The sequence below is a fragment of the Vipera ursinii genome (assembly GCF_947247035.1).
Source record: "Vipera ursinii genome assembly, chromosome: Z".
Lineage (NCBI taxonomy): Eukaryota > Metazoa > Chordata > Lepidosauria > Squamata > Viperidae > Vipera > Vipera ursinii.
Window position 1 is genome coordinate 99,687,106 of NC_139517.1, and position 24,576 is coordinate 99,711,681.

The window sequence follows — 24,576 nt, forward strand, 5'->3', positions numbered from 1 at the left end:
GGTCTCTGCAATGAACTCTTTTGCACCTCCTAAAATGTAGTCCACAATAAAGAGCCAATAAAGCAGCCAAACCCCTCCCTCAGCACTCAGCATGATACCTGACTCCCAAATTAATTTTTAAGATTGCTTAAATTAAAAATAACAAGATGGGAAGTTGTTACTCCACAAACACTATTCTTAAGCATTGAAATTCCAAGGCCTTTTTATGATCTGGAGCAGACATGTCAAACACAAGGCCCGGGGGCCAGATCCGGCCCGCGAAGTGGTTTCATGCGGCCCGCGAAACCATCCTGGAAACAGTGAAGGAACGGCCCCCACTGCCTTGGTCCTGGCCCAGAGATCATCTTGTCTTGACCTCAATCGATAAAATAGTTGTCTCATCGAGGTTACAGCACATTCTAGGAAAGCTTGCATACCATATGATAAAATATATTTTCTTCTGGATTTATTATTTGGTGTGTGAAAAGTGAATCCTAGAGCCACACACTAGACTGGGAAATCGGAAAAAAATATATCTCCCAGTAGAAGATAGAGGGAAGCTGTTGTTTCTCAGAAAACTGCGTCAATGCGTCTCAAATCGTCGCCAAGAGTCTGACAATCGTGATTCGAGAAGGTCTTCATATTTACCTTACCTTGGAGAACGCAGCGCATCTAGGAAACTTTTTAGTTCCCGCCTCCGCCCTGCCAACTTGGGTGGTGATTAGTGCAGACAGACGAGCTTGGGTGTTTCCCCTTCGAGGCGATCTCCTGGCTGTGGGAGGCGCTCCGGAGTTGGTTCTTCAACATCAAGCCAAACGAGAGCCGCGGGATCACATTTCTCCCTGGAGATTACTGGCGGGTCGTCGTCGTCGTCTCGTAGGTAGCGAAGTCAGGCTAAACCATGAGGAGGCTGATGCTATTGATGACAGTCTTAGTCGTTTTTGGAGCCTTGTTCGTGGAGAGGCTCATAGTGTTTCGGTAAGTATAGCATCGGTTTTAGCCGGTTTGCTTCGATATGAACTTATCTAGACTCCGCGTGCTCCTCCGTGCAAATTTCGGCGATTTTCACCCGTTTGATTTGAGTAGGTATACGATTGGGTGTAATTTGTTTTGTCTTTCGTCTTTAGCGCTGCAGCCTGGTGAATACTCTGGTAAATTCAATTGAGTTCGATACTATGCCTGTGTCTTGGTTATGAGTTTTCTGTGCTTATTTACTTAGAAGTTAAGATAAGTCTGTACAATAATGCGGTGAAATGCTTCCTGTGAAATTATTAATACATCAAATGGCTTGGAATAAACAAGCACTTCCCCCCCCCCTGGTTACTCATGTATTTCTTCCAGGATGGCAAGACAGGTGTACTTTCCTTCACTGAGTTCTATTATTTATTCTCACAATTTTGTGGGGTAGTTAGTTTATCATTGAAAAACAAAATCTAAGGTGTCCAGTGAGTTTGGATTTGGTTATGGGCAATCCATCATTTAATCCAGCCTTCTAATTGCAGTGGCTTTCCTATACCTGGAACCATCATCAAAGTTTCTCAACATTAATTTATACATTACAATATTCTATTTGAAACTATAACAAAGCTGTGTTGCTTTGAAATGCTGTGGCTGTCTGGAGTCCATTTTTCCATTTATAGGGAATCTTGCATCACCCTTGCAGCATCCCGTTGTATAAGCTGCTCCTGTTGATGGGCCTAAGCACAAAAATCATTTTATGTTTATAGGGTATGAAGCTGAATGATTTTTTTTTTACCACTACAGTTTTGTTCTATAGCACTTCGGGTGGGGAATGCCTATGTAATTGCTTTTCACATTTTGAATTTGGCAGAAGTGAAGATCAAGGACTGTCTTCAGTTTGCTTTTGAAGAATTGGGATGGGGAAACAGTAGCAGCACGGGAGCACTTTTTATTTAGCAACAGTGACTTCATGCTGGGTGAATTTTGTAATTTTTCTTCCTTGGGTAATTCTGAGAGGTGATTTCAAAGTATCTCATCCCTGCTGCAACCAGCTCAAGGGTGTGGCTTTCAGTTGCATAATTCAGAATTATATTTATATCTTGCTTTTCCTTTGAGAATTGAAGTATTCTTTTCCCCCAGTTTCTTCCCTGGATTTGATCGAAAGGACCAGTCTATTTCAATTTCTTGGTGAGCTCCTTGTCTGCACTTCTCTGTTTGCTACTTTAACCAGATTATGTTGACTGTTTCAAAATTTTGTTCCCAATAAGCAGGAATATTGTGCCTTTGCAAAAATGAGCTGAAATTAACAAGTTTTTGTTTATGACTAATACAATATTGCTAAGCACATTGGTTTGTGCTTAAACTGTAAGCCGCCCTGAGTCTTCAGAGAAGGGCGGGATATAAATGGGATTAAAATAAATAAATAATAAATAAATAAAAATATTATACAGGTTTTGTACAAGTTTATAAAGGAATAATTATTAAAATTCTTGCTATCTTGTCAGGAAGGCTGAATGCATGCATGTTCATCCAAATTCCTGATTATTGAAAAGTGCAATTGCTAATGTAATTTCTGTTTCCATCCTGTCTGATCCCTTGCTACAAAATCAGCAAGATTTTCTATCAAATGAGGAAAAAGAAGCATGCAGCCACTCACATGCAAGCACAACCCTGAGTATGTGAGACTGCTACAGATGTGGTTTATTGATATGTGGTTCTCCTTGCACCATTTCATTTATCAGAGTGGAATAGCTGGCATTACCTATCTTTACTTTTTACATGGGTTGGGCTTCAGCTGTCATAAGCCCTATGGCCCAAATTGTTATTTGCTTACAATAAGGAATGGTGTGCAGTTTTTAATTGTACAACTATACCTGAAGAGCAGGTAATTTTTCTGGCCAGATAGTTATTTTGGCTGAGGATAATGGGAGATTTAGTCTAACAAATAAGAGAAGATAGCCAGTGGGGAAAAGCTGTTTTACCCTACTCTAAGGGGCAGATCAGTCTGCTAATTAGCAGCTAATTAGACAGAGGACTGCTATAGCTTTCATTTAAAATGTTTCTTATCTATAGAGAACACTCTGTGGTAATTTAATATTAATGCTTGAACAACAAACAGCATCCTAACTTTTATGTATTTAAAGGATTTTATTTTGCTGTTTAAAGTTTTGTAAATACTGTTTACAAAAAGATAGCTTAAAACAGTAAGACCTTTTTTTGGAGAACCAGTCTTTCTGTCTCCTAAAGCCTTGAATCCAATTTGAAACGCTTCTGAGATTGATCTGGGATGTTCTGACAGATATATTCAGATATCAGAATGCTATGAGTAAAGAACTGATAATATGATTGTTTAGCAATTTTCCCCAATGCCTTAGCCACCTTAAGACAAATAGATTTTAGCTCCCAGATTTCCCCAGCTAATGCCGGCTAGGGAATTCTGGAAATTGAAGTCAAAACATTATAAAGTTGCTGAGGTCTTGGACTCACAAAGAGCTGCCAGCTAATGGTTTTCTGACTAGTAGCTGATCATAGAAAAACTGTTAGCCTAGTAGTGCTCACTTGCTAGCCAGAAATGGACTGCCCTATCCTACCTCTAAGGGACGCGGTGGCTCAGTGGGTTAGGATGCTGAGCTTGTCGATCAGGCAGTTTGGCAGGTCGAATCCCAAGTGCCGTGTAACAGAGTGAGCGCCTGTTACTCGTCCCAGCTTCTGCCCACCTAGCTGTTTGAAAGCATGTAAAAATGCAAGTAGAAAAATAGGGACCACTATGGTGGGAAGGTAACAGCATTCCGCGCACCTTTGGTGTCTAGTCATGCCGGCCACATGACCACGGAGACGTCCTCGGACAAACGCTGGCTCTTCGGCTTTGAAATGGAGGTGAGCACCGGCCCCTAGAGTCGGAAACGACTAGCACGCATGTGCGGGGGAAACTTTACCTTTACCTATCCTACCTCTTCAGACTCCTGCCTCCATGTGTGCTTTTTACAAACACACACACACACACACACACAAAGAAAATAATGCTTAAAATTTTCCAATATTTCTTTGCTAATCATTTTTGAAAACCTCAACTATTTCCCAGAATTTGGATTCCTTTTTCTAATGATGCTGGTTTGCAGCTACAGCAAGATCCCAGGATCTGGAAGAGACGCCAAGTCAGGCATTCCTTCCCCTGGGAACAGGAGTGCGTCTTCAGGCACAAGGCTGCCATTTCTGATGGAGCATTTCTTCAATTACAGATTCAGTGGCAACTCAGGATTGAGATGTCAGTTGCTTGCAATTTTATGTCCCCCAGATACAGCATCATATAATTGTGAGATTCTATTTGTGCACTTCCCTCCCAAAAGCCAAACTTGGAATTGACAGTAAAAAAGTTTTCCTTCCAGCTTGTGTTGTATGAAAACAAATAAAACATTCCACTCTGTTGATTGGTGACAAATATATAAAGGAAAGGAGCCAAATATTTCCGAAGCTAAATGCAATCTTGATACTTCCCCAGCTGAATGCCCTGAAAAATATCGAACTTGAAGTGCTTGATAAGTATATTATTGCTAAGTTTGTAAGCCGCCCTGAGTCTTCGGGGAAGGGCGGGATATAAATGGAATTAAAATAAAAAAAATAAAAAAAATATTTACTTTTCTCCCATCTCCAAATGTAGTTTTCTGTTTAATACACCACTGTACTACAAATATTGCATATTTAAGGGTAGGAGGGAGCAAAAGAGATAAATGCACAATTGTCACAGTCAAAAGCCATGTCACTCAAAAAGCAAATGTAACCTATCTTTTTTTGCAGATTATACAGAAAATGGCAAAGGTTGTTCTTATCGAGTTAATATTATTAGTCAAAGAGCATTAATTGTGCTCATGATGAGAGGTAACCACCAATGTGTATTTATAGGAAACAAACAGAAGAATATCATTTTTAAAAAATTAGCAAAGTATAGTCTATTTTTAAAAAACCAAAAAAATGTAATGTTGTTGTGTTGCTGAGTGATAAAAGGAATCATTAGGAAAAAAATAATTTGTTTCCAATCAGACAACATATTGTTTAACTGTTTTGATTTGGCTGAAATTAACTTTCAATTTCATTTTAAAAAGCATCGGATCTTTTTTTTAAACTCTTTTAATTTTTTTTTTGTTTTTGCCACAGGAGGGAGCCCCAGCACAAGATGAACAAAATGAACTGTTCACTTGTATTGAGAATTCCAATGGTTTTAATTTTGTAATGTTAATACTAATACTAAAAGCTTTCATGCTTTTCCCCCCTTTCATATTATTTGGTTAGTCATATACAAGGTGGAGCATTACTGAACTTTCTGTCTGATTTTTTTCTTTAATTCTGAATGTTGTAATTTGTTTGATTTCAATTTAACAAATAGAATTACATGCATAAGATTACTTTGTTTTTTTCTCATATAAGAAGGAGGAAGCAGAGCTGAGGCTTATTCCAAATTGGGAGGAATCTAGTTATAACCCTCTGCTTGAAGTGATTCAAGCAAACACTTCCCTAAACCACTGAACTATAAGGAAAAGAAGGTACAGCACAAAACTTGCAAGATTCTGTCATTAATATAGCCAATCTCAAGTAAAAGTAGTTTTGCATTTGCTGTGTGGTGCATTGTGCAATTTTATTTGTCCATTTTATTGAGCATATTGGCATGTTTACCACTTTTCCTTGCAGGCAGAGGCTGTTTGCCACCCGAGAACTGGTTCCAAAGCGCCTTCCTAACTGTGAACTTATACCAGGAATTGGTAAATCTGTGGCATCTTCGTTATTACTTATGCAGAATAATTGTGCATATCTGCAGGATCATATATCATATCTGCTGGTCATATATTTGCTGAGGAAAGCACATAGTCGCTCTGCTTTCTATACAGTTAGATGTTTACTATATTTTTAATCAAAGATTTCTGTACAGAGAAAAGAGTAAAATGCAGCGGAAACACACCCACCCCACTAATATTTCCTCATGTGAAAAATCAATCAAAGCATAGAGTCCCTCTATGAGCTTTCTGGCTGACTGTAGATTTGAAGCCAGTTCTCTGAAATCAATTTTCAGTTTGAACATGATGCTAAGCAAGGAGTTATACACAAATCAGGCCAACTAAATGTTCAACTATGTTTATAACACTAAACTAACATTCAGCAAACCACTCTCTGGGTTAATATTGTTTAAATCAGTGCTTGTATGGCACTTCAGGGGTTGGAAATATGGAAATGGACTGTGTCAGCCACTGCTACTCTGGTAAACAGCAGCCTGTGTCTTATATAAAGTATAGGTACTCCTTGTCTTAGGACCATAACTGGGACTGGAACTTCTGTCATTTAACTGATGCACTTGTTAAGTGAGTCACACCTGATTTTACAACTTTTTGCTGTGGTCATTAAGTGAATTACACATTTCTTAAGTGAATTCAGCTTCCCATTGACTTTGCTGCCTGGAAGCTTCATGGAAAGGTCCTAAATGGTGGTCACATGTCCCCAGTACACTGTAATACACCAAATCAAAAAATCAAGGTGCTTGGCAACTGGCAGGTATTTAAAACAATTACAATGTACTGGTGTCATGTGACTGTGGATGCTGGTCATAAGTGCAAGGACTCGTGGTAAGTCACTTTCTTTGGCATTGTGATAAATTAGAACAATTATTAAACAAATGGTCATAAGTCAAGAATTACCTGCAGTTGTTCTTACTAATAGTAAAACTGAGCTATTGTTAAACATTTGACTTGCCATGCTTTTAGTAGAAATTGAAAGCTTACTACGCATGCATGATCATACTGTATACCTTGTATGGCTTCTTTAATTGGGCATTGCAGAACACAAAACCAAAAAGGGAAAAAATGCCTGTACAGAATAAATGACTTCTGTGGCCTTCAGATAACAATGCAAAACAAGCACCACCCTAGAAAGATGAAGCAGGGCTTCAGAAGATGTATCCTTCCCAGACAAAGATTAAACAGAGTCAACGTTTCTTGTGGCCTTTGCTTATTCTGCAGGATCTCCATAGCAACAGAATTTTTGCATCCTTTGATTGCAGATAAGGGAACTTACCTGGGTAGTTTGTTCTCTAACTGCAGATAACAATCACACTTTTCAAAAGAGTGAAGTTTTTCTTGCAGCAGAGGAATGAGTGGGGTGGGAAAGGAGGCTGAGATATTCCTGAAAAGACGACAAAATCAGCTGCTTTAATTGGCTGATTGGAAGATGTAAGTATTCTTCTGGAAGAGTTTTCCACTTCTGTATATTTAACTACTTGTTATTAAAATGCTTAATTGCTGGCATATGGCTTTAGCAACAACAAAGAGATGCCATGAAAAAACAAAAAATGGGTCAGCAAGCCCATCCAGCCTTGGCCACAGTTACAAGTGAAGGACACCAAACTACATTAAAATGATAATTTAGTTCCTCAGGGATCATTAATAATTCAAAGCACTATCAGTATCTATATAGTTAATAAATATTTTACTGAGCAAAGATAAACACATGCATATAGCGTGGAATGGAATAGGACCTACAATTTTTTCCCTACTTCCTGCATAGAGCAGATATGATGAGATACTTGTTATTCCAGGAGTCGGAATAGTTCAGAAGGCAGGACACTGAGTTGTGTTTTTACTTCAATCCATTGGCTGTCTATTGACAGCTTTATGCATAATCTCAGTCTTCTGGGGTTGGCAGGAGTGAATAGCTACCTTCAAAATGGAGGAATTGGAGGGAATATTGTGTACAAGCATCTTTGAATCTGTTCTCCATCCACTCAGATTTTAATGATTCCTAGAAGTGAGGCAACACCTGGTTTATCATTCTCAAATGGATGTCAGTCCAAGGTCCGGCTCTAAGATATCTTTAAATGGACTATTGTAACGATTTGGCTGTAAGGCTGCTTATTGCGCAACCTAATGATCCATCTCTCCTATAATGTCTTACACAGAGGATGTCTTGCAGCGACAACTTTGTGAGGGAGACAGTAAAGGAAAAATTGTGTGAAATAGAAGTAGAAGTGGCATCTAGTCTATTGTCAGACAGTGGCAGTCATTGACTGCTCTGGTTTCAGTAAAGCTAGTTCTCAACTTACAACAATTCATTTAGTGACCATTCAAAGTTACAACGGCACAGAAAAAAATGACTTATGACAATTTTTCACACTTACGAACCTTGCAGCATCCTCATGGTCATGTGATCAAAATTCAGATGCTTGGCAATTGTTTCATATTTATGACAATTGCAGTGTCATGGGATCATGTGATCCACCTTTTGCGCCTTTCTGATAAGCAAAGTCAATGGGGAAGAGAAATTCACTTAACAGTCATGTTAGTAACTTAACAACTGCAGTGATTCACTTAACTGTGGCAACAGTGGTCATAAAATGGGGTAAACTCACTTAACAACTGTCTCACTTAGCAACATAAAATTTGGGCTCCTTTGTGGACTACCTGGAACTATATTCTCCTCTGTGTTAGGACTTCATTTGAATGTCACTAATAAACACTCTTTTTTATTTGCAGACAATGGTGCAGAGGATATTGATGTACTTCCTAATGGGTTGGCTTTCATCAGCTCTGTAAGCTGTCATTGTTGTTCTTGATTTCCCCCTATTCCTCCTATGTAAAATGTTGTACCCATTATGGATTAACTTATCAGAATGGGTTAAATCATTCAATTTTCTGATAATCATCAGGTTCCTTGGGTTGCCTCTCTGCGCTTAACTTGGATGACACAGGGGGCTGAATTCTAAGCAATAGGTGGAGCCAAGATAAATATATAGGAGGAGGCCACAGCTGAATTTTATTTTATTATTTTATTATGTTTATTTCTCTATATGTTTTTTTCTGAGATGGTATAGAGTTTCCTGCTTGAACAGGAAGTTAGACTAGAAGACCTCCAAGGTTCCTTCCAACACTGTTATTCTGTTAAAAATGATAGCATCAAATTCCTTTGGTGGAAGGAATTCCCAGAGTTTTGGAAGCTTCAAATTAGTCAGCCCTGCAAATCATTCATGGAGTGTTTCACTCTTAGCACCAGCTGCAGTGGCAAAATAGTCTATTGGGGCAAATAAATGCAGCATTTATTTGGTGCACTATATGGAAGTAGATTATTAGACACTAAAGGAATTCTGTAGGAATACTGGAATTTCATTTACCCACATTTTCAGCAACTATGATCATTCTGTGTGGATCTTTTTTTTTTAATCCCATTTATATCCCGCCCTTCTCCGAAGACTCAGGGCGGCTTACAATCTAAAGCACAAATCAATGTGCTTAGCAATAGCCTTCATTCTATGTATATGCCTGCTTATTAGGGCTTTCGGGGCCCCCAAGCGGCATTTTTACAAAGTCAGCTTATTGCCCCCAACAATCTGGGTCCTCATTTTACCTACCTCGGAAGGATGGAAGGCTGAGTCAACCTTGAGCCTGGTTTTTTCTTTCTATACACTCCCAATATGATGAAAAAAGGTAAAATAATAATAAAAAATAAATTATAAATTTGTAAGAATAATGAAGAGCTAGAGAATAGAAAAATAAAGTACAATAGTCTGTAGATATCCTAGCTTGTATAAATAATGGGAGCAACTTGGAGCAAAATTGGCTTTGATTGTACTTTGCACTAGCCAGAATGTGTCAGAACTGTCTCATTACTAACATTTTTCAAAGTTTGCTGCATGTGATATAAATATATACTTGTGGCTAATAATTTAGGGATCACTTTCTTTTAGATTATGTGAAAGTCTCAGTTGATTAAGGCTTTGGTAATTGGCAGTTTTGATAACAACGGTTGTCATATAGAAAACTGTAACATAAGAGGATAATAGGTAATGGACATGAACAAGTGAATGAAATAAATGCATTAAAATATTTGTATGCCTAAGAAATTAAGGAGAAACATATTCCTGAATGAAAAAGGTGTGGTCTAGTGGAAGAGATTGTATGAGTATTAATAATGATAAATAAGTCAGAAAATATGAATTGGTGTCATATTGTATGTTATACTCCAGGAAATCATAGCAATGAAGATGGATTTGGGGAAAATTGAGCACTGTTCTGAATTAAGAAAATCCAGGGAAAACAATTATTTTGCTAGGTTTGATTACATTACAGTAACCTAAAGATAAGGTTACCAGAACATGTCCTATATTTGTAATTAGACTACCTGGGAAAGAGCAATATCAACTGAGCTATTGCAAAATGCCTCTGGACTTTGCATTCATTTTTGCTGTGCTTCAGATAAAAGCTGTCAAAACATGGGAAATCATTAGTCTCAGCAATTTTGATAGAATATTGATTGTCATTGGATAAAAATTCTTTCACTTCAATTTTAAGGGTCTGAAATATCCTGGTTTGAAAACCTTTGAACCTCATAAAGGAGGACAGATCTTACTGATGGATCTAAACGCAGAAACTCCTCATCCAGTTGAATTGAGGATTGAAGGTGGATTTGATCTGGATTCTTTTAATCCTCATGGGATCAGTTTTTATATGGACAAGAGTAAGCAAAGATATTGCATGGCTCTAATTTTCTTCATATTAACTTTCCAGCTTGAGTTGATTAAGTTGATTAGAGATAGCCTTGGTTGATAATCATGATTTTGGGTTTGCCAAAAGTATGGGCAAAATATTTCTCATTGCATATATCTGCTACAGATAGTCCTCAGCTTGCGAACATTTGCTTAACAACTGTTTGAAATTAAGATGGAACTGGAACAAGTGCTTTATGGCCCATAATGCACTTCTGGCCATGGTTAAATGTCCTGCCACCCCACTCTCATGTCATATGACTGCATTTTGAATACTTGGCAATCGATTTGTCTTTATAATATGCCCTATGGTCATGTGACTGTGATTCGCAAGTTTTTTTCCGGTTCCTAGCCAAAAAAAAAAAAAGTCGTTCAGAAGCATAAGTTTGCATTTACAACTGCAGCATTTGCTTAACCACCACAGATTTGCTTAATTACTGCAGTGATTCACTTAAAAATTGCCACCAAAGTATTATAACGTCAGGTCCAGCCAGATAGATGCCTAAACTTATGACTGTAATGGCTTACAACCAGAAACTTAGAAAAGAATTATGATATGCCTGGTGATATGTTGTGCATATTTCAGGAAAAAAATAAGGGTATTTTTAACATTTTTGGTGGTCTACGGTCAGTAATATAAAGGGTAGAAGAGATTTAGAGCAGCATAAGAAAAAAGAAATTATATCTAATGAAACGCTGACAGTTACTTTAGCTTGTTACATGAATACTTAGAAAACTATGCATTTATGTTATTGTAACTTGCATTAATGTTGCTCAAATATTCATTTTCTCTAGATGAAAGCATATATCTCTATGTGGTAAATCATCCAGAAGGCAGGTCAGCTGTGGAGATATTTAAATTTTTTCAGGATGAAAAATATTTGCTGTACTTAAGAACTGTCACACACGAGCTCCTAACAAGGTATATTATAAAAATATATATATATTAGGTTTGTGTTTGTGATTGGAAAGGGAGAGGGTAAATGGAAAAGAGGATTGAAAGGAATATGAAATGATGAGGTGACGTGAAATAGATAAATGCATCATGCTTTTCTGTTTCAAGGTAAATACTAGTTAAAAAAACTAAGTCAAGGAAATTAAACGATATAAACAAAAGAAAAAGAAGCTTAGCTAAATCTAGCTTAACAAATATTGCTTATCTTACTTCTTCATACAGTATATGCCTAACTTTGTGAAATCATTCCTGTCTTAACTATGTCTGCACACTTTTTAATTAAAAATTAGGAGGCAGAAATGGAAAAAGATGGCATTATCAGAACTAGAATGAGTCTAGACAACTTTCCACAATGGAATCTCTAGCCCACAGGTCAGATGGAACCGTAAGGACTCTCCATTTGAGCTGCTGAAATGCAACTGGAGATGCTGAAGATTACTGCCTTTATGCGGAGAATGGAACTAACTAAGCCTATTAGCTTTCTAGCTTCATGTGTCTCTGTGCTTGGAGCCAGAAATACAAGAGAAGAATTTTGGAAGGGGAGAGCTCAGGATATAAGGATCTGCTAAGCTAGCCCAATCTTAGGCTGTACCTGTCTTTGGCAATATGATTGTATAGTATATATCCAAGAAATTCTTGATTCTATACTTAGCATTATTATCATAATTAATAATTAAGCTTGTACATATCCCAATTCTCGATGACTCATGACGGCTCATAGCAATCAAACAAATTTCAATAAAATTGCTAAAACATAAAAAAGATAAAAGATGGAAATATTGATAAAGTGAGATTTCAATCTCTCACCAACAGACTGGGTGAAGAGTCAGGTTTTCAAGGCTATGAAAATAAAAGGTATTCAATACAGTGTGATTTTAATGCTAGTACATTTCAATAAGGTTTATAGAAAGTCAAAAAATAAAAAGTTTGTAGAACTGATAAATATTGTAAGATAAAGTAAAAATCAAATTGATTCCTTATTTGATGCAATGTGAATCTAAAGCAAATTACATATTGTTGAAATCAATTGCTTAGGAATATGTAGTGTTACAGAAGATAAGCATACGTAAAACTTCCAAATGATGCTGAATAGGCCAGGGCAGAAAACTAATTGCCCAATAAAAAGTGAGAAGCTAAGATTCGAGGCCATTGTGGAAATATTCACAACATGCCTGCCCTACTGAATGTTGTCAAGTTTCATATCCTTTATGTTACATTCTACCACCATCCTCAAAGAGACAGAAATTATAACAGAGGACAATGTTTTCTTCATAGTCAATTTCACCTTTAGGATTTTGGGGAATATATTCATTTGGACACTCAATGGATGTTTAGAGCACAAAATAGTTTGGGGCTTATCTTTCGTAACATTATTTACTCTTAAATAATTTTTCTGCAGACCACAAAGTCAGACAGAGCCTATCAAACAGATCTGTGTTCTTAAGGTCTGTTTTTAGAGTACAAAATAGTTTGGGTGCAATTTTACAAATTTCATAAAATTTTTTAGAAAGCAACTAATTTATTTATTTATTTATTTTATTGGATTTATATACCACCCTTTCCTGAGGGACTCAGGGTGGTTTACAGGGTAATTAAAACATTGATACAAAAATTAAAAACAATTAAAAAGAATTAAATTTAATCCCTAAAAAATATAAAACCCCAATTAAAAAAACTTAAAACTTAAAATTTAAAACTAATGCAAAAAACCTAAAACTAATGCAACATCAGTGGTATAATGTTATGTTTTATATTTTTCATTTTTGTCATAGTGTCAACGATGTTCTTGCTGTGGGCCCTGAAAATTTCTATGCCACCAATGACCATTATTTCCGATCGCAGACTGTCTATATATATTTGGAGATGTTTTGTGGTTTGAGCTGGACAAATGTTATATACTATAGCCCAAAGAAAGTTAAAGAAGTAGCATCAGGATTTTACAGTGCCAATGGCATTAATATTTCACCAGATGGGAAGTAAGTTTCTTTTTTAACTTAATTTAGTTCTTTATGACATTAGGCTTTCAACATTGGGTTTGAAAATACATAATGTAATTGAGGTGGGGTAAGCTTAAAAAAATTGTAATCTGTGTTGCCTTCTAACAATTATATTGGCACATCACTGTTTTATTGTCAGCAATAAGTAAATGACACACCCTTTACACATTCTGTGGTTTTTCCCCTCATCTTTCTAGTTTTTAATCACTCCAAGGCTTTAGTCTGGGATCCTGCTTAACTTTATTAAGATGAGTAAAAGTTGATGAGGTATATATAATGCTATCTGTTGTGGTTTAGGTTAGTTAAACTAAGGCAATAATATATTTTGTTCCTCAAAACTAATCTCTTATAAAAAATTGCTGTTTTGAGGAAAAGACCAGAAATATAGTTGGATGGTTTTCCTAATGTAGTGCAACTTGTAGCCATCTAAATATATTGAATTACAACCTCTTTAATCTTGAGTCAAAGAATTGAGGCCTTTGAACTCTGGTGCTGGAGAAGACTCCTGTGAGTCCCTTGGACTGCAAGGCGATCAAACCGGTCAGTCCTAGAGGAGATCAACCCTGACTGCTCTTTAGAAGGCCAGATCCTGAAGCTAAAACTCAAATACTTTGGCTACCTAATGAGAAGGAAGGACTCAATGGAGAAGAGCCTAATGCTGGGAAAGATTGAGGGCAATAGAAGAAGGGGATGACAGAGAATGAGGTGACTGGATGGAGTCACTGAAGCAGTAGGCGTGAGCTTAAATGGACTCCAGAAGATGGTAGAGGACAGGAAAGCCTGGAGGAACGTTGTCCATAGGGTCGCGATGGGTCGGACACGACTTCGCAACTAACAACAACAACAACAATCTTGAGTCAACATGATCAAGTTAGGAAAGACTTCCTCAAAGGAAAAGAGTGGCATTAATGAAATAAAATTTGTTTTAAGAACCACTTTAAAAGATCTTGTGATAAGAATTCACTAAAAATAGAAGTACAATTTTCCTACCGTAATCCAATAATACAACATTCCACTGAGCAGGGGCCAAATTGGAAAAGGCTCTTCTCAACCCCATCAGCCCTTCCAGCCCCTTTATACCAAATGGTTTTATAGCTGATTGTTTTATCAGATTCTTTTTAATTGATTATTTTTCCCATATACTCTGGGAAAGGGGAGATAGAAATAAGGACAAATAGTTTACAAATAACATAAATAAAATTAACAATATGTCATTTCAAGGTTTGTCTATGTTGCTGATATTTTGGATCATAGCATCCATGTCTTTCAAAGGATGGCTAATATGAATTTATCTCCTGTGAAGGTAAGTTTAGTTCTCTTTGGTATAAATCAAAGACTTATTCAGTTATTCTTATATTTGAAACAAAAGTTAGATCTTGAATATATATTTTTAACTTAAGCGCTCTGCTATCTTATATATTTCTGTGAATATGTATCTTCTGTTAATTCTAATGAATTATTACTGTTGGTGTTTGGTAGGTTTATGACATATGTCAATGGGATGTTAATACTGGTAACTTAGTTTCACTAATAGAATTGGGCCTTTAGGACTAGAAGGAGTTATCAGTCAGGGCCAGTTAGGAAGGATAGATATTTCCTGAAAGCCTATGTTGTTATCTAGAACTACAGGAAGATGGTATTAGAATAAGGAAAAAAATGGATAAAATTCTGAACACCAATATTAGTTGGAGTAGAGAAAAATGCATTGTCTTAAATACCCAAAGTTTGGCTCATATTAATATTCTGCATAGGAAAAGACTGCTTAAAAGAAAAAAACCTGGCCAGCAGACACTATTCTGTTCTCATATATAACCAAGTTAGAGTTACTTCAGAGGGAAGAAGTTACTTCAAATGGAATCGGTACTAAAACTTTTATCTACTTTGGCTGACAAATCAGTTATATTATCTTTGAGAATTATCTTTCAGAAAGCTGACCTCCTAGTCTTGACTATCGCATTACACCTTATGTAGGATTAGCTTGATGTGCAATCCAGTAACTTCATTTGGTTCAAAATGCATTGCACTGTTTTTAAAGTAGCTATGGAAACTCATACTAAAGTACAATTCAATTTCAGTTTATTTCTAGGCTTAGTGCTAAATGAGATTGATTAAGCTGTTAGTGGCTTGGTCATGAGCTACTTGAGAAAGCTCCTTTTGCATATCACTATTTCTCATGGGCAGGGTGAAAAAACATTTAAATAAATCTGGAAATATCCACTTGACAGAAGCTCGGGGGTTATGGTTTTGCTATTATCACATCTGAACACTTTGTATGTGTTAGAAACACCAATTCCTTTGATGGTCTTTAAGCAGGTCCTGAAAATATCTTTGATTCTTTAGCCACTCAAATTGTTGTAATTTATTTGGTTTGTATTGTGTCCAAATGGTCTCATATATCGTTAGGTTTTCTTATAAATCACTTAGAAATGTAATGTAGGTAGTAAACAAATGTGTCAAAGAAATAGGCGTGTCCCTTTCGCTTGAAATATTAATTTCCCAACAAGTAAGTGTAGCAATTAGAACAATAGTTCGGGATTATGTAATAATACACAAGACTCATATGTAATATATTGTCTTGGTTGCTTTGACTAAAGATAATATATTGTTTTCGATGATTTTCCATTACTCTTCATACTGGGACTGAAAGTATTTATGAAAAGTTTTAGCAATCAAAGCCGAAATTATAGAGCTATATCAGAGATAGGGATCATTTGATTCTCTAGATAATACTAAGAGCCTTGGCCTGTGTTGAAGGAAACTGAGATTAGAGTTGATACCATGAGCTGCTGGTGTCTTTTCCATGAGCTTCATGGCTCAGAAGTCTGGCTTAGGAACAGAAACAGCTGCCTAAGGCTAATACAGATATGTAAGCAGACTTTTGTTATGGGCTCCTAATGAAATGTGGTTCTGCTTAATTGCAGCAAATGTCTTGTATTTTCTTTGAAGCCGAAGGGACATAATTTTATTTTTGTTCATTGTAGGTCCTGAAATTGGACACTGTCCTTGACAACATATCAGTTGACCGTACTACTGGAGACCTTTGGTTAGGATGTCATCCCAATGCTGCAAAACTCCTTTCTTATGATCCAAAGAATCCTCCTGGCTCAGAGGTAAGTTAGTAAGGATTATTTTGACAAAGCACTTTATAACTATATAATAATCTTTCAACCAGGGTGAATATAGGTAGTCCTCAACTTACAACAGTTCATCTTAGTGACTATTCAAAGTTACATCACTGAAAAGAGTGGTTTATAACCATTTTTCAAACTTTGCAGTATCTCTATATCACGTGATCAAAATTCAGACAGTTAGCATATTTATGATGGTTGCAATGTCCCAGGATCATTTAATCCACTTTTGTGATCTTCAAACAAGCAAAGTCAATGGGGAAGATTCATTTAATAACCATGTTACTAACTTAAAAACTACATTGATTCAAATAATCTGTAGGTTATTTTAAAAAGAAAAAAATACTCCTTTAAATAGAACAAGAAACATTTCATAAGAGTTGCAAGTTTCCTTTATTGAAATACTATGGATGATATATATATATCAGACATTACCAGAAATCAGGAACTCAAATAGTGTTAAGAACATTTTTGCCACAAACCAGCATTTACATTGAGTTTCTAGCAAAAAATGTCCCATAGCAAACAATGGGTTTGCTTCATGACGGCCACATATGTTTAACAAGTGCCACGAAAAAAGATTATAAAGATTATAAAGCAGTCATGTAGTGACCCACTGTATGACCATTATGACTTACAAAATTGCAGGCTCAATTTCAGTCATAAGTCGAGGATTAACATCATGAAACATAGATGGGAAACATGAAAACCTCTTTTTACAGTGAAGTAAGAGATCACAACTGAGATGTTTTGAAACTAAGTTATTATTTCTGTAAGTCATTCTAGTAAAGCATGTATATAAAACATTTTTATTTTTATTTTATTTATTTAGTCTTCTGGTGTTCCTTAATTATTTTTTAAACAGGACGCATAGAAGAATGGGAAGTTCTAGCAGGATTCTCATTAGCCAAAGTTTTATGCAAGAGACTAGCTAATTGATTTCTGTTTGATTTCTTCCAGGTTCTTCTTGTCAAAAATATCCTTTCTGACAAACCTAAAATCACTCAAGTATATATGGATGATGGGTCAATACTTCAAGGAAGTTCAGTTGCTGTCTTGTATGGCAGGCATCTCATCATTGGCACTGTGTTTCAAAAAGCCCTTTATTGCCATCTGTAGTTGGCACATCATGAGCTTTGTCTCAGTTGAAAAAGTCATTATCACTGAAATGTGACCCAAGCTTTCTGACACATATAGGTCCATCATAATAAACTTTGACCTGCATTACAATAAAAACTAAAAAAAAATGTGTAGTACTCAAATACGTCTATAGAATGTTATAACCTCAAAATTTCCCTGCTGTTACTGATAATTCTGTACTGGATTACTAATTTGATGGAAATAAACCTGATTAACTCAGGTTTCAAATTCATGTTAGCCAGTCCATTTATCTAAAAGTTGTAAGTATAATCACATCGATCTAGTAGTTCCCCAAAATATCAGAGATACGGCACACATTCCTGTCATATTTGAGGAACCGTCTTGCTCCAATTTGCCTCTGCCATTTGGCCTTTCAGAGGTATTTAAACCTGATTTTGCTGGTTGTCTTGGGGCCCCAAAGGAGGGTACTGGATATGGTTGAATGGTCAAGAAGATATTACCCCCATGCCATCCATCTAGTTTTTTATATAGCTTTTAAAAATTGTAATTGTTTTTATATTTATCTTTTTATTTTTTGTAAACCTCCCATAATCACTGTATCGGTGAGATGGGCAACATAAGCATTTAATAAATAAATAAAAATAAATATTCCACTTGCCTTTAATTTATTTCTCACTGTTTCCAGACTATAGCAAATATAATTTCAGTAGTTTCATGGTCACGATACCTCTTATCTTGCTTGCTGGAACAGACGGGATCAAATGGATTATGTTTCTCCAGTATTCCTCATTCAAGGCAGGTTCAAACTCATTTCCACCCAGAAAGAGAGTAATGGTAGTTTGCGCCATATTTCAATTTTCATCAGGTAGCGGTGATTGATGGTTAATCTTGAATGGTTTCTGTTTCTCATGAATTTTGCCTTACTCTTTCTTGGCTGATTTGTATATTCTGCTCGGTTGAAGTGGAATTTCCTGGTAAAGAGCTAAGCACCAATCATCTATTGGGAAATGTATTCACAAATTACCTGGAAGGATGCTCCACTCATAGCTCTGATTGACATTGCTGTGGTGGTCTATATCTCTTACATATATTGTTCAATTATGTTGCTGGTCAATTCAAGTAATTTTTATTTTTAAATGCTTATCTACTCCGTGTTGTCTGCAGCCACAGTTATTAAAAGGGCTCTTGATGGGCCGTATATAACCAGTTTTATAACCAGTCTCCTATAGTTAAGCCTTTATGTGTCTAAACTACCTCCATTTTCCTAAAGTGCTGCCAATTTTAAGTGTGAATATTTTGTGCTGCTGACATTTGCTACCTCTTTTCCTTTTCTTTTTCTATGGAAATGTAGGAAGAGATTGCTTTCCCATTTGATCGTACCTCTGTGAAGTTGCTGACATGTTGCAAATTACCTGCCATTAGTAACTGATGCCCAGAAATAATAAAATGCTGCTTTCCCCTCTGCCCCCCCCCAGAGTTTAATGTACCAACCCAGAATCATTTCATCCATCCACTGAAAAGCTTCCATTTTTTCATGTCCATGTGTTAAGACATATGCAGCTCTACTTAATTATTCTTAGCATTGAATGTTGATGGGGTCAAGATAATCTCTCAGTAAATGTAATGTGGGCAGAAGGCAGAGGGAAAGTGAAAATATCTTCCTGCGATATAATCTCCCACTTTATTTTCTACTGATGTTTCAGTACCATTCTTTTAATTCTGAAAATCTTCCTGATAGTATGAGCCTAGTCAGTTAGGTCGTACATTTTTTTAAAGAAAGAACCTTCACTGCAGATTATGTAACTAATTTTAAGATTGTTACGTTCTTAATCCAATTTATCTCACATGATTTTGGTCGAATAAAGTTAAGAGCTGCTTTCATGCGTTTGTGGCACAGACTGGACATTTGAGACTAACAAATAAATTACTCTGAAAAAAGAGGAAGGTGCACTTTGGTTAACCAAGCAGCGGACCAATTCCCTATTTTGGGATGGCATCCTTGCACTTTCAGTGTCATGAAAAGTTATGTAAAACAAATCACAAAAATGCTGAACATAATGTAAATGGCGATTACATTTTCAAAGTATTTTGGTAATCAATCTGGAAGTACATCCATATTCCAACGACACCTTAATGTATAATTTGACAGCATAAGGGAACTTGATTAGCCATATTTTCACATGTTGCAAACCCACTACAGTTTCCAACTAAATTGAAAAGGAATCAGTTACTAACATATATTTGAGTTTCAAATTTGTGTTATATCTACGTTGACCAAGGATTCTAGTCCTATCTTACATTTTTGTGCTGCCAAATGTAATTCTGATGTGGGAACAAATAAATTGCTAACTTCAAAATTATTTTAAAATAATAAAAGGGTTGGCTTGTGACCCTTTGTTAATAGCCAAATACAATAATTTATGTCTTCCAGGTGTATATACAGCTCTTAATGCTGATGAAAAGTTCATTTTCACCCACTTTCTGAAATAGATGTGGATTACTTCAGGATTAAATCCAATTCATTGATATATGCTTTAGCTCTGTGCTGCCCAACTGAAGGAAATCAACTGGCAAAATCAACCACTGCAATTCAGGCACGGTCACTTCTGACTTCTAGACTTTTTTTATAAGTAAAGCCAGAAGCAAAATCTTGCTGTTTTAAAAGCTAAGTGCAAAGATCTTGATGAAAAGAGGAGTTAAGAAATGAGACACCATTCACTGTATTTTTTTTAGTTACTCTTTGTCCATATGTCATTTCATATAGTATTTTACCCTTCTTTAGATTAGATCTTTTTTTTTTTGAGGAACTTGCTCCATTCAAGTATGGTTTCCTCCCTATCCTTTTGACTCATTCACTTTTCCTTTGTATATTAATTTTGCAATCATTCTCATTCATTCTTTCTGACTCTAACTACTGTACTTTTTCATACTGACTTTGAATTCAGTCTCTATTCAGACTTGACTCACTTATGTTGAAGCACATACACTCCCCATTCCTATTGCATTTTACTTGCCTTCTCTCCATGATCAGTTTCCTTCCATTGCTTCTTGCCTACCTTCAGGTGCTTTGGAGAATAGCTTGACTCCTTCTTTGTGGCAGCCATTCAAATATTGTTACACTGCTATCATGTCACCCCTAATCGTTCTTTTCATTAGACATCCCAATTTCTGCAAACATTTTTTATGTGCCGATTCATATGAATCAAAATTCATATTTTGATTTCCCCTCCCCCATAAATGCCCATTGTTCTCTATTAGGTTTGGTTAATCCTGGTGGGTTCACTTAGCCTTATCTGGTAGTGTGTGTGTGTGTGTGTGTGTTTGTGTGTGTGTGTGTATCTCCAATATTTCCAATAAATATAAATGTATTTCCAAGACCATAACTAAATCCTAATCAAAGCTCATTTGGCCATCAAGTGGATGCCAATAGCTTGTTTAACAAAAACAGGACTTTATACTATTTTCATTTCTCTGGAAAACAATTGTCAGTTTTTTTTCTTTTGCAATGTATTGGAGTAAACAATATTATTAGACATTTGTGCTGAAAAAATGATTCTCCTCACCCCAAAATTTCACATTATGCTGAATGACCGCTTTTACTGAATACATGTTTAGCATGTAAACATTTTATGTTAAAATGACTGAAAAAAGGGGAAACTATGCTTTTCCTGAAGATTTCATGCAGTGTGTAATATAGTGGTGAATTTAATAGAACAATACGATCACTAAGTTCTCTTCCAATTCTAATTCTGGTGGGGAATGGTGCCCTCTACTGGACACAGATAAGCAGAGGTTTCTTTGCAGGAATGTAACAAAGATAGGTAACAACTCTTATGTTTTGAAAATTGAGCAGTTGCAATCTCTTTTTGTAGACTCCTGAGAAATGTACTTCTACACAAAAGTAAGTGTACGAGTGCAAAATGTTTTTCTAACATTTTCGTTTGCAAGTGATATCACCATGACCTTACTTGGGGTGGTTAAGGGCATATCTCTGCTTGTCCCTAACAGCATAAACTCAGTTTTGCTCTTAACATGTCTTCCTCTTATCCCCAGCCTATAAGTATGATAAATTTAAATTTTCTTTAGCTGTATCACTTTGTAGATATTTTGTCCCTTGCCTGACATTGTTCAAGCTTTCTGCTGATTCCATGATGCATGGATAACAATTGAACTCTTTGGTAAGAGAAATGGCTGGGGGAGGGAGAGAATGAATTCTATTTGTTGATTTATTTGTTTGTAAAATTGGCCACCCTTTCTATAATACCTTTATTGACTGACATGGAGGGAAGTGTGTAGTGGGGTGCCCCAGGGCTCTGTTCTGGGCCCAGTGCTCTTCAACATCTTCATCAGTGATTTGGACGAGGGGATAGATGGGTAACTCATCAAATCTGCAGACGACACCAAGCTGGCAGGAATAGCCAACACTCCAGAAGATAGGCTTAAGATACAGGAGGATCTGGACACTGGGCACTATCTAACAAAATGAAATTCAATGGTGAAAAAAGCAAGGTTCTGCATTTAGGCAGGAAAAACCAAATGTATAGGTATAGTATAGGTGGTACCTTGCTCAATAGTAGTAACTGTGAGAGAGATCTTGGAGTCCTAGTGGACAATCACTTAAATATGAGCCAGCAGTGTGCTGCAGCTGCCAAAAAAAAGCCAACACTGTGCTAGGCTGCATTAACAGAGGGATAGAATCAAAATCACATGAAGTGTTAATACCACTTTACAATGCCTTGGTAAGGCCACACTTGGAATACTGCATCCAGTTTTGGTCACCACGATGTAAAAAAATGTTGAAACTGTAGAAAGAGTACAGAGAAGAGCAACAAAGATGATTGGGGGACTGGAGGCTAAAACATATAAAGAAGGGTTACTGGAATTGGGTATGTCTAGTTTAATGAAGAGAAGAATGAGGGTGACATGACAGCAGGGGCTGCCACAAAGAAGAGGGAGTCAAGCTATTCTCCAAAGCACCTGAAGGCAGGACAAGAAGCAATGGATGGAAATTAACCAAAGAGAGAAGCAACCTAGAACTAAGGAGTAATTTCCTGACAGAACAATTAATCAGTGGAACAACCTGCCTCCAGAAGCTATGAATGCTCCAACACTGGAAGTTTTTAAGAAGAGACTGGACAGCCATTAGTCTGAAATGGTATAGGGCCGTGGTGGCGAACCTATGGCAGGGGTGCCACAGGTGGCACGCAGAGCCCTCTCTGTGGGCACGCATGCCGTCGGTCCAGTCCTAGGCCTTCAGCTGGGTTTTATAAAACCTTTTCACTTTAGGCCTCCGCCGACATGTGCAAAAAAAAAAAAGGTTCAATCAATTTCAACTTCTCTCGGGGGGAAAAAAAAAGATCTCGCAAAGTTGGAATTGATTGATTTTAGTCCCACCCAGTCTGCAGTTACCACCACAGCCAGGCCCACCCAATTGGCCATGCCCACCTGGCACCCGATGATACATAAGTGGGTTTTGGGTTGCAGCTTGGGCACTCGGTCTCTAAAAGGTTTGCCATCACTGGTATAGGGTTTCCTGCCTGAGCAGGGGATTGGACTAGATGACCTCCAAGGTCCCTTCCAACTTTACTATTATGATCATTACTGTCCATTGCCTTTTACAAGAACGTTTAAACTGAATTGCTTATAATTTCAATCCTGAATATTTCTGTTTTACTCCACCAACCCCCTCCTATCAGATAGGTTAAAATGTGTTCAATCATAAATGATTGGTGCTTACTAAGTAGAAAAGCAAAAACCAAGGTAAGTTGATATGGTAGCTGGTTATATGAGTATATAATTGGCCTGATGGTTGGTTTTTTTAAAGAGGACTACAAGATCCCTGACAGCGCCACTTCATAGGAAAACTGGCAGTGATGGCAAACATATGACATGCATGTCAAAAGAATTATGCCACAATTTGGGTAACATGCCAGCATTCAACAAGCTCCAACAACTATTCTCAAAAGTCTACCCAGTTGTCCAATTCTTGGAGATGGGGGTTGCAAACTGGAACCTCCAAAAATTGCATGGGAATAGGACATGTTTTTACCCACAAGTCCTAAAAGATATTTTAGACATTTTCTGAAGAAAAAGCCAAAAATTCTTGGAGCAGCAGCACACTTTTAGTTATTTCTTTTTCCACTGTGGACAGAATTACATTTCAGTCTGATTTGGATTTTTCCCATAACGTAGCCAAGATGGTAACTACACACTTCAAAATGATCATTTAAGCTGATGAGTTTTAAAGTTCTTTTTATTGCATTCATTGTCTTAACAATACTTGTTGGCAATAAAGTTATATACACTAACAAATAAATCACAAACTTTAAAAATCTGTAATACAAAGGGCAACTGCCTTTTTTGTTTTATGCCTCCAAATGTAGAGAGAATATTTTCTTGGGAAGTTATTTAAGGAAAAATTGAAAGTACAAACATAGTGCTTCAGCATCTTCCATGCAAAAGATATGACACCTAGAAGTACAAAATTAAATATAAGGATTACATGCAATTGATACATTAAAACCTCCAAACATATCTCTGCCTTTCATTCCTTTTTGATCAAACAAACCAAAATTTAAAGCCGCAGGACACAGGAATAGAGAGGATTTGAACTTAAACTGCTTTACTTTAGGAGTATAGTTTGTTCTAGAATATAACTTTACAAAAACAGGAAATAAAATGTGAAACAGTGATAAAATATTTCTGAGAATTTTTCAGTGTATTGATTTAGCTTCCTTCCTTTTCGTTTTAATTATTTTTGTCCTTTATGGGGATCAGCTTCAATAGTCTCAAGTTAATCCTAGCCCTAAGTAGCAAAACTCCATCCCAAAGTAACCACTGAGAGTTGTCTCAGCGTTCTGAAATTATTGGTAACCCAGCAGCACTTCCACCCAGAATTAGCATAATTTCACTGGATTCTGTTAAATTATGTTTTCTGTC

At 36.6% G+C, this 24,576-nt stretch overlaps 1 protein-coding gene across 1 annotated transcript; it reads left to right on the top strand.

Annotated features, from left to right (window-relative positions):
* Positions 1-793: 793 nt before the first annotated feature.
* On the top strand, positions 794-18,283 carry LOC310648785 (serum paraoxonase/arylesterase 2-like). The gene is made up of 9 exons (XM_083376827.1): positions 794-957; positions 5,623-5,693; positions 8,451-8,506; positions 10,263-10,428; positions 11,252-11,378; positions 13,184-13,387; positions 14,630-14,711; positions 16,390-16,518; positions 17,497-18,283. Exons 1-9 carry the CDS (start codon positions 881-883, stop codon positions 17,653-17,655), a joined length of 1,071 nt encoding a protein of 356 aa, XP_083232953.1. The 5' UTR covers positions 794-880; the 3' UTR covers positions 17,656-18,283.
* The last annotated feature ends 6,293 nt before the right edge of the window (positions 18,284-24,576 follow it).

What these genes read in the sequence shown, in the direction of transcription:
- LOC310648785 (XM_083376827.1), top strand. Translation starts at nt 881, where the DNA reads ATGAGGAGGCTGATGCTATTGATGACAGTCTTAGTCGTTTTTGGAGCC. An exon ending in TGAACTTATACCAGGAATTG is followed by an intron (nt 5,694 to 8,450) that starts GTAAATCTGTGG and finishes TTTTATTTGCAG; the next exon opens with ACAATGGTGCAGAGGATATT. An exon ending in ACACACGAGCTCCTAACAAG is followed by an intron (nt 11,379 to 13,183) that starts GTATATTATAAA and finishes TTTTTGTCATAG; the next exon opens with TGTCAACGATGTTCTTGCTG.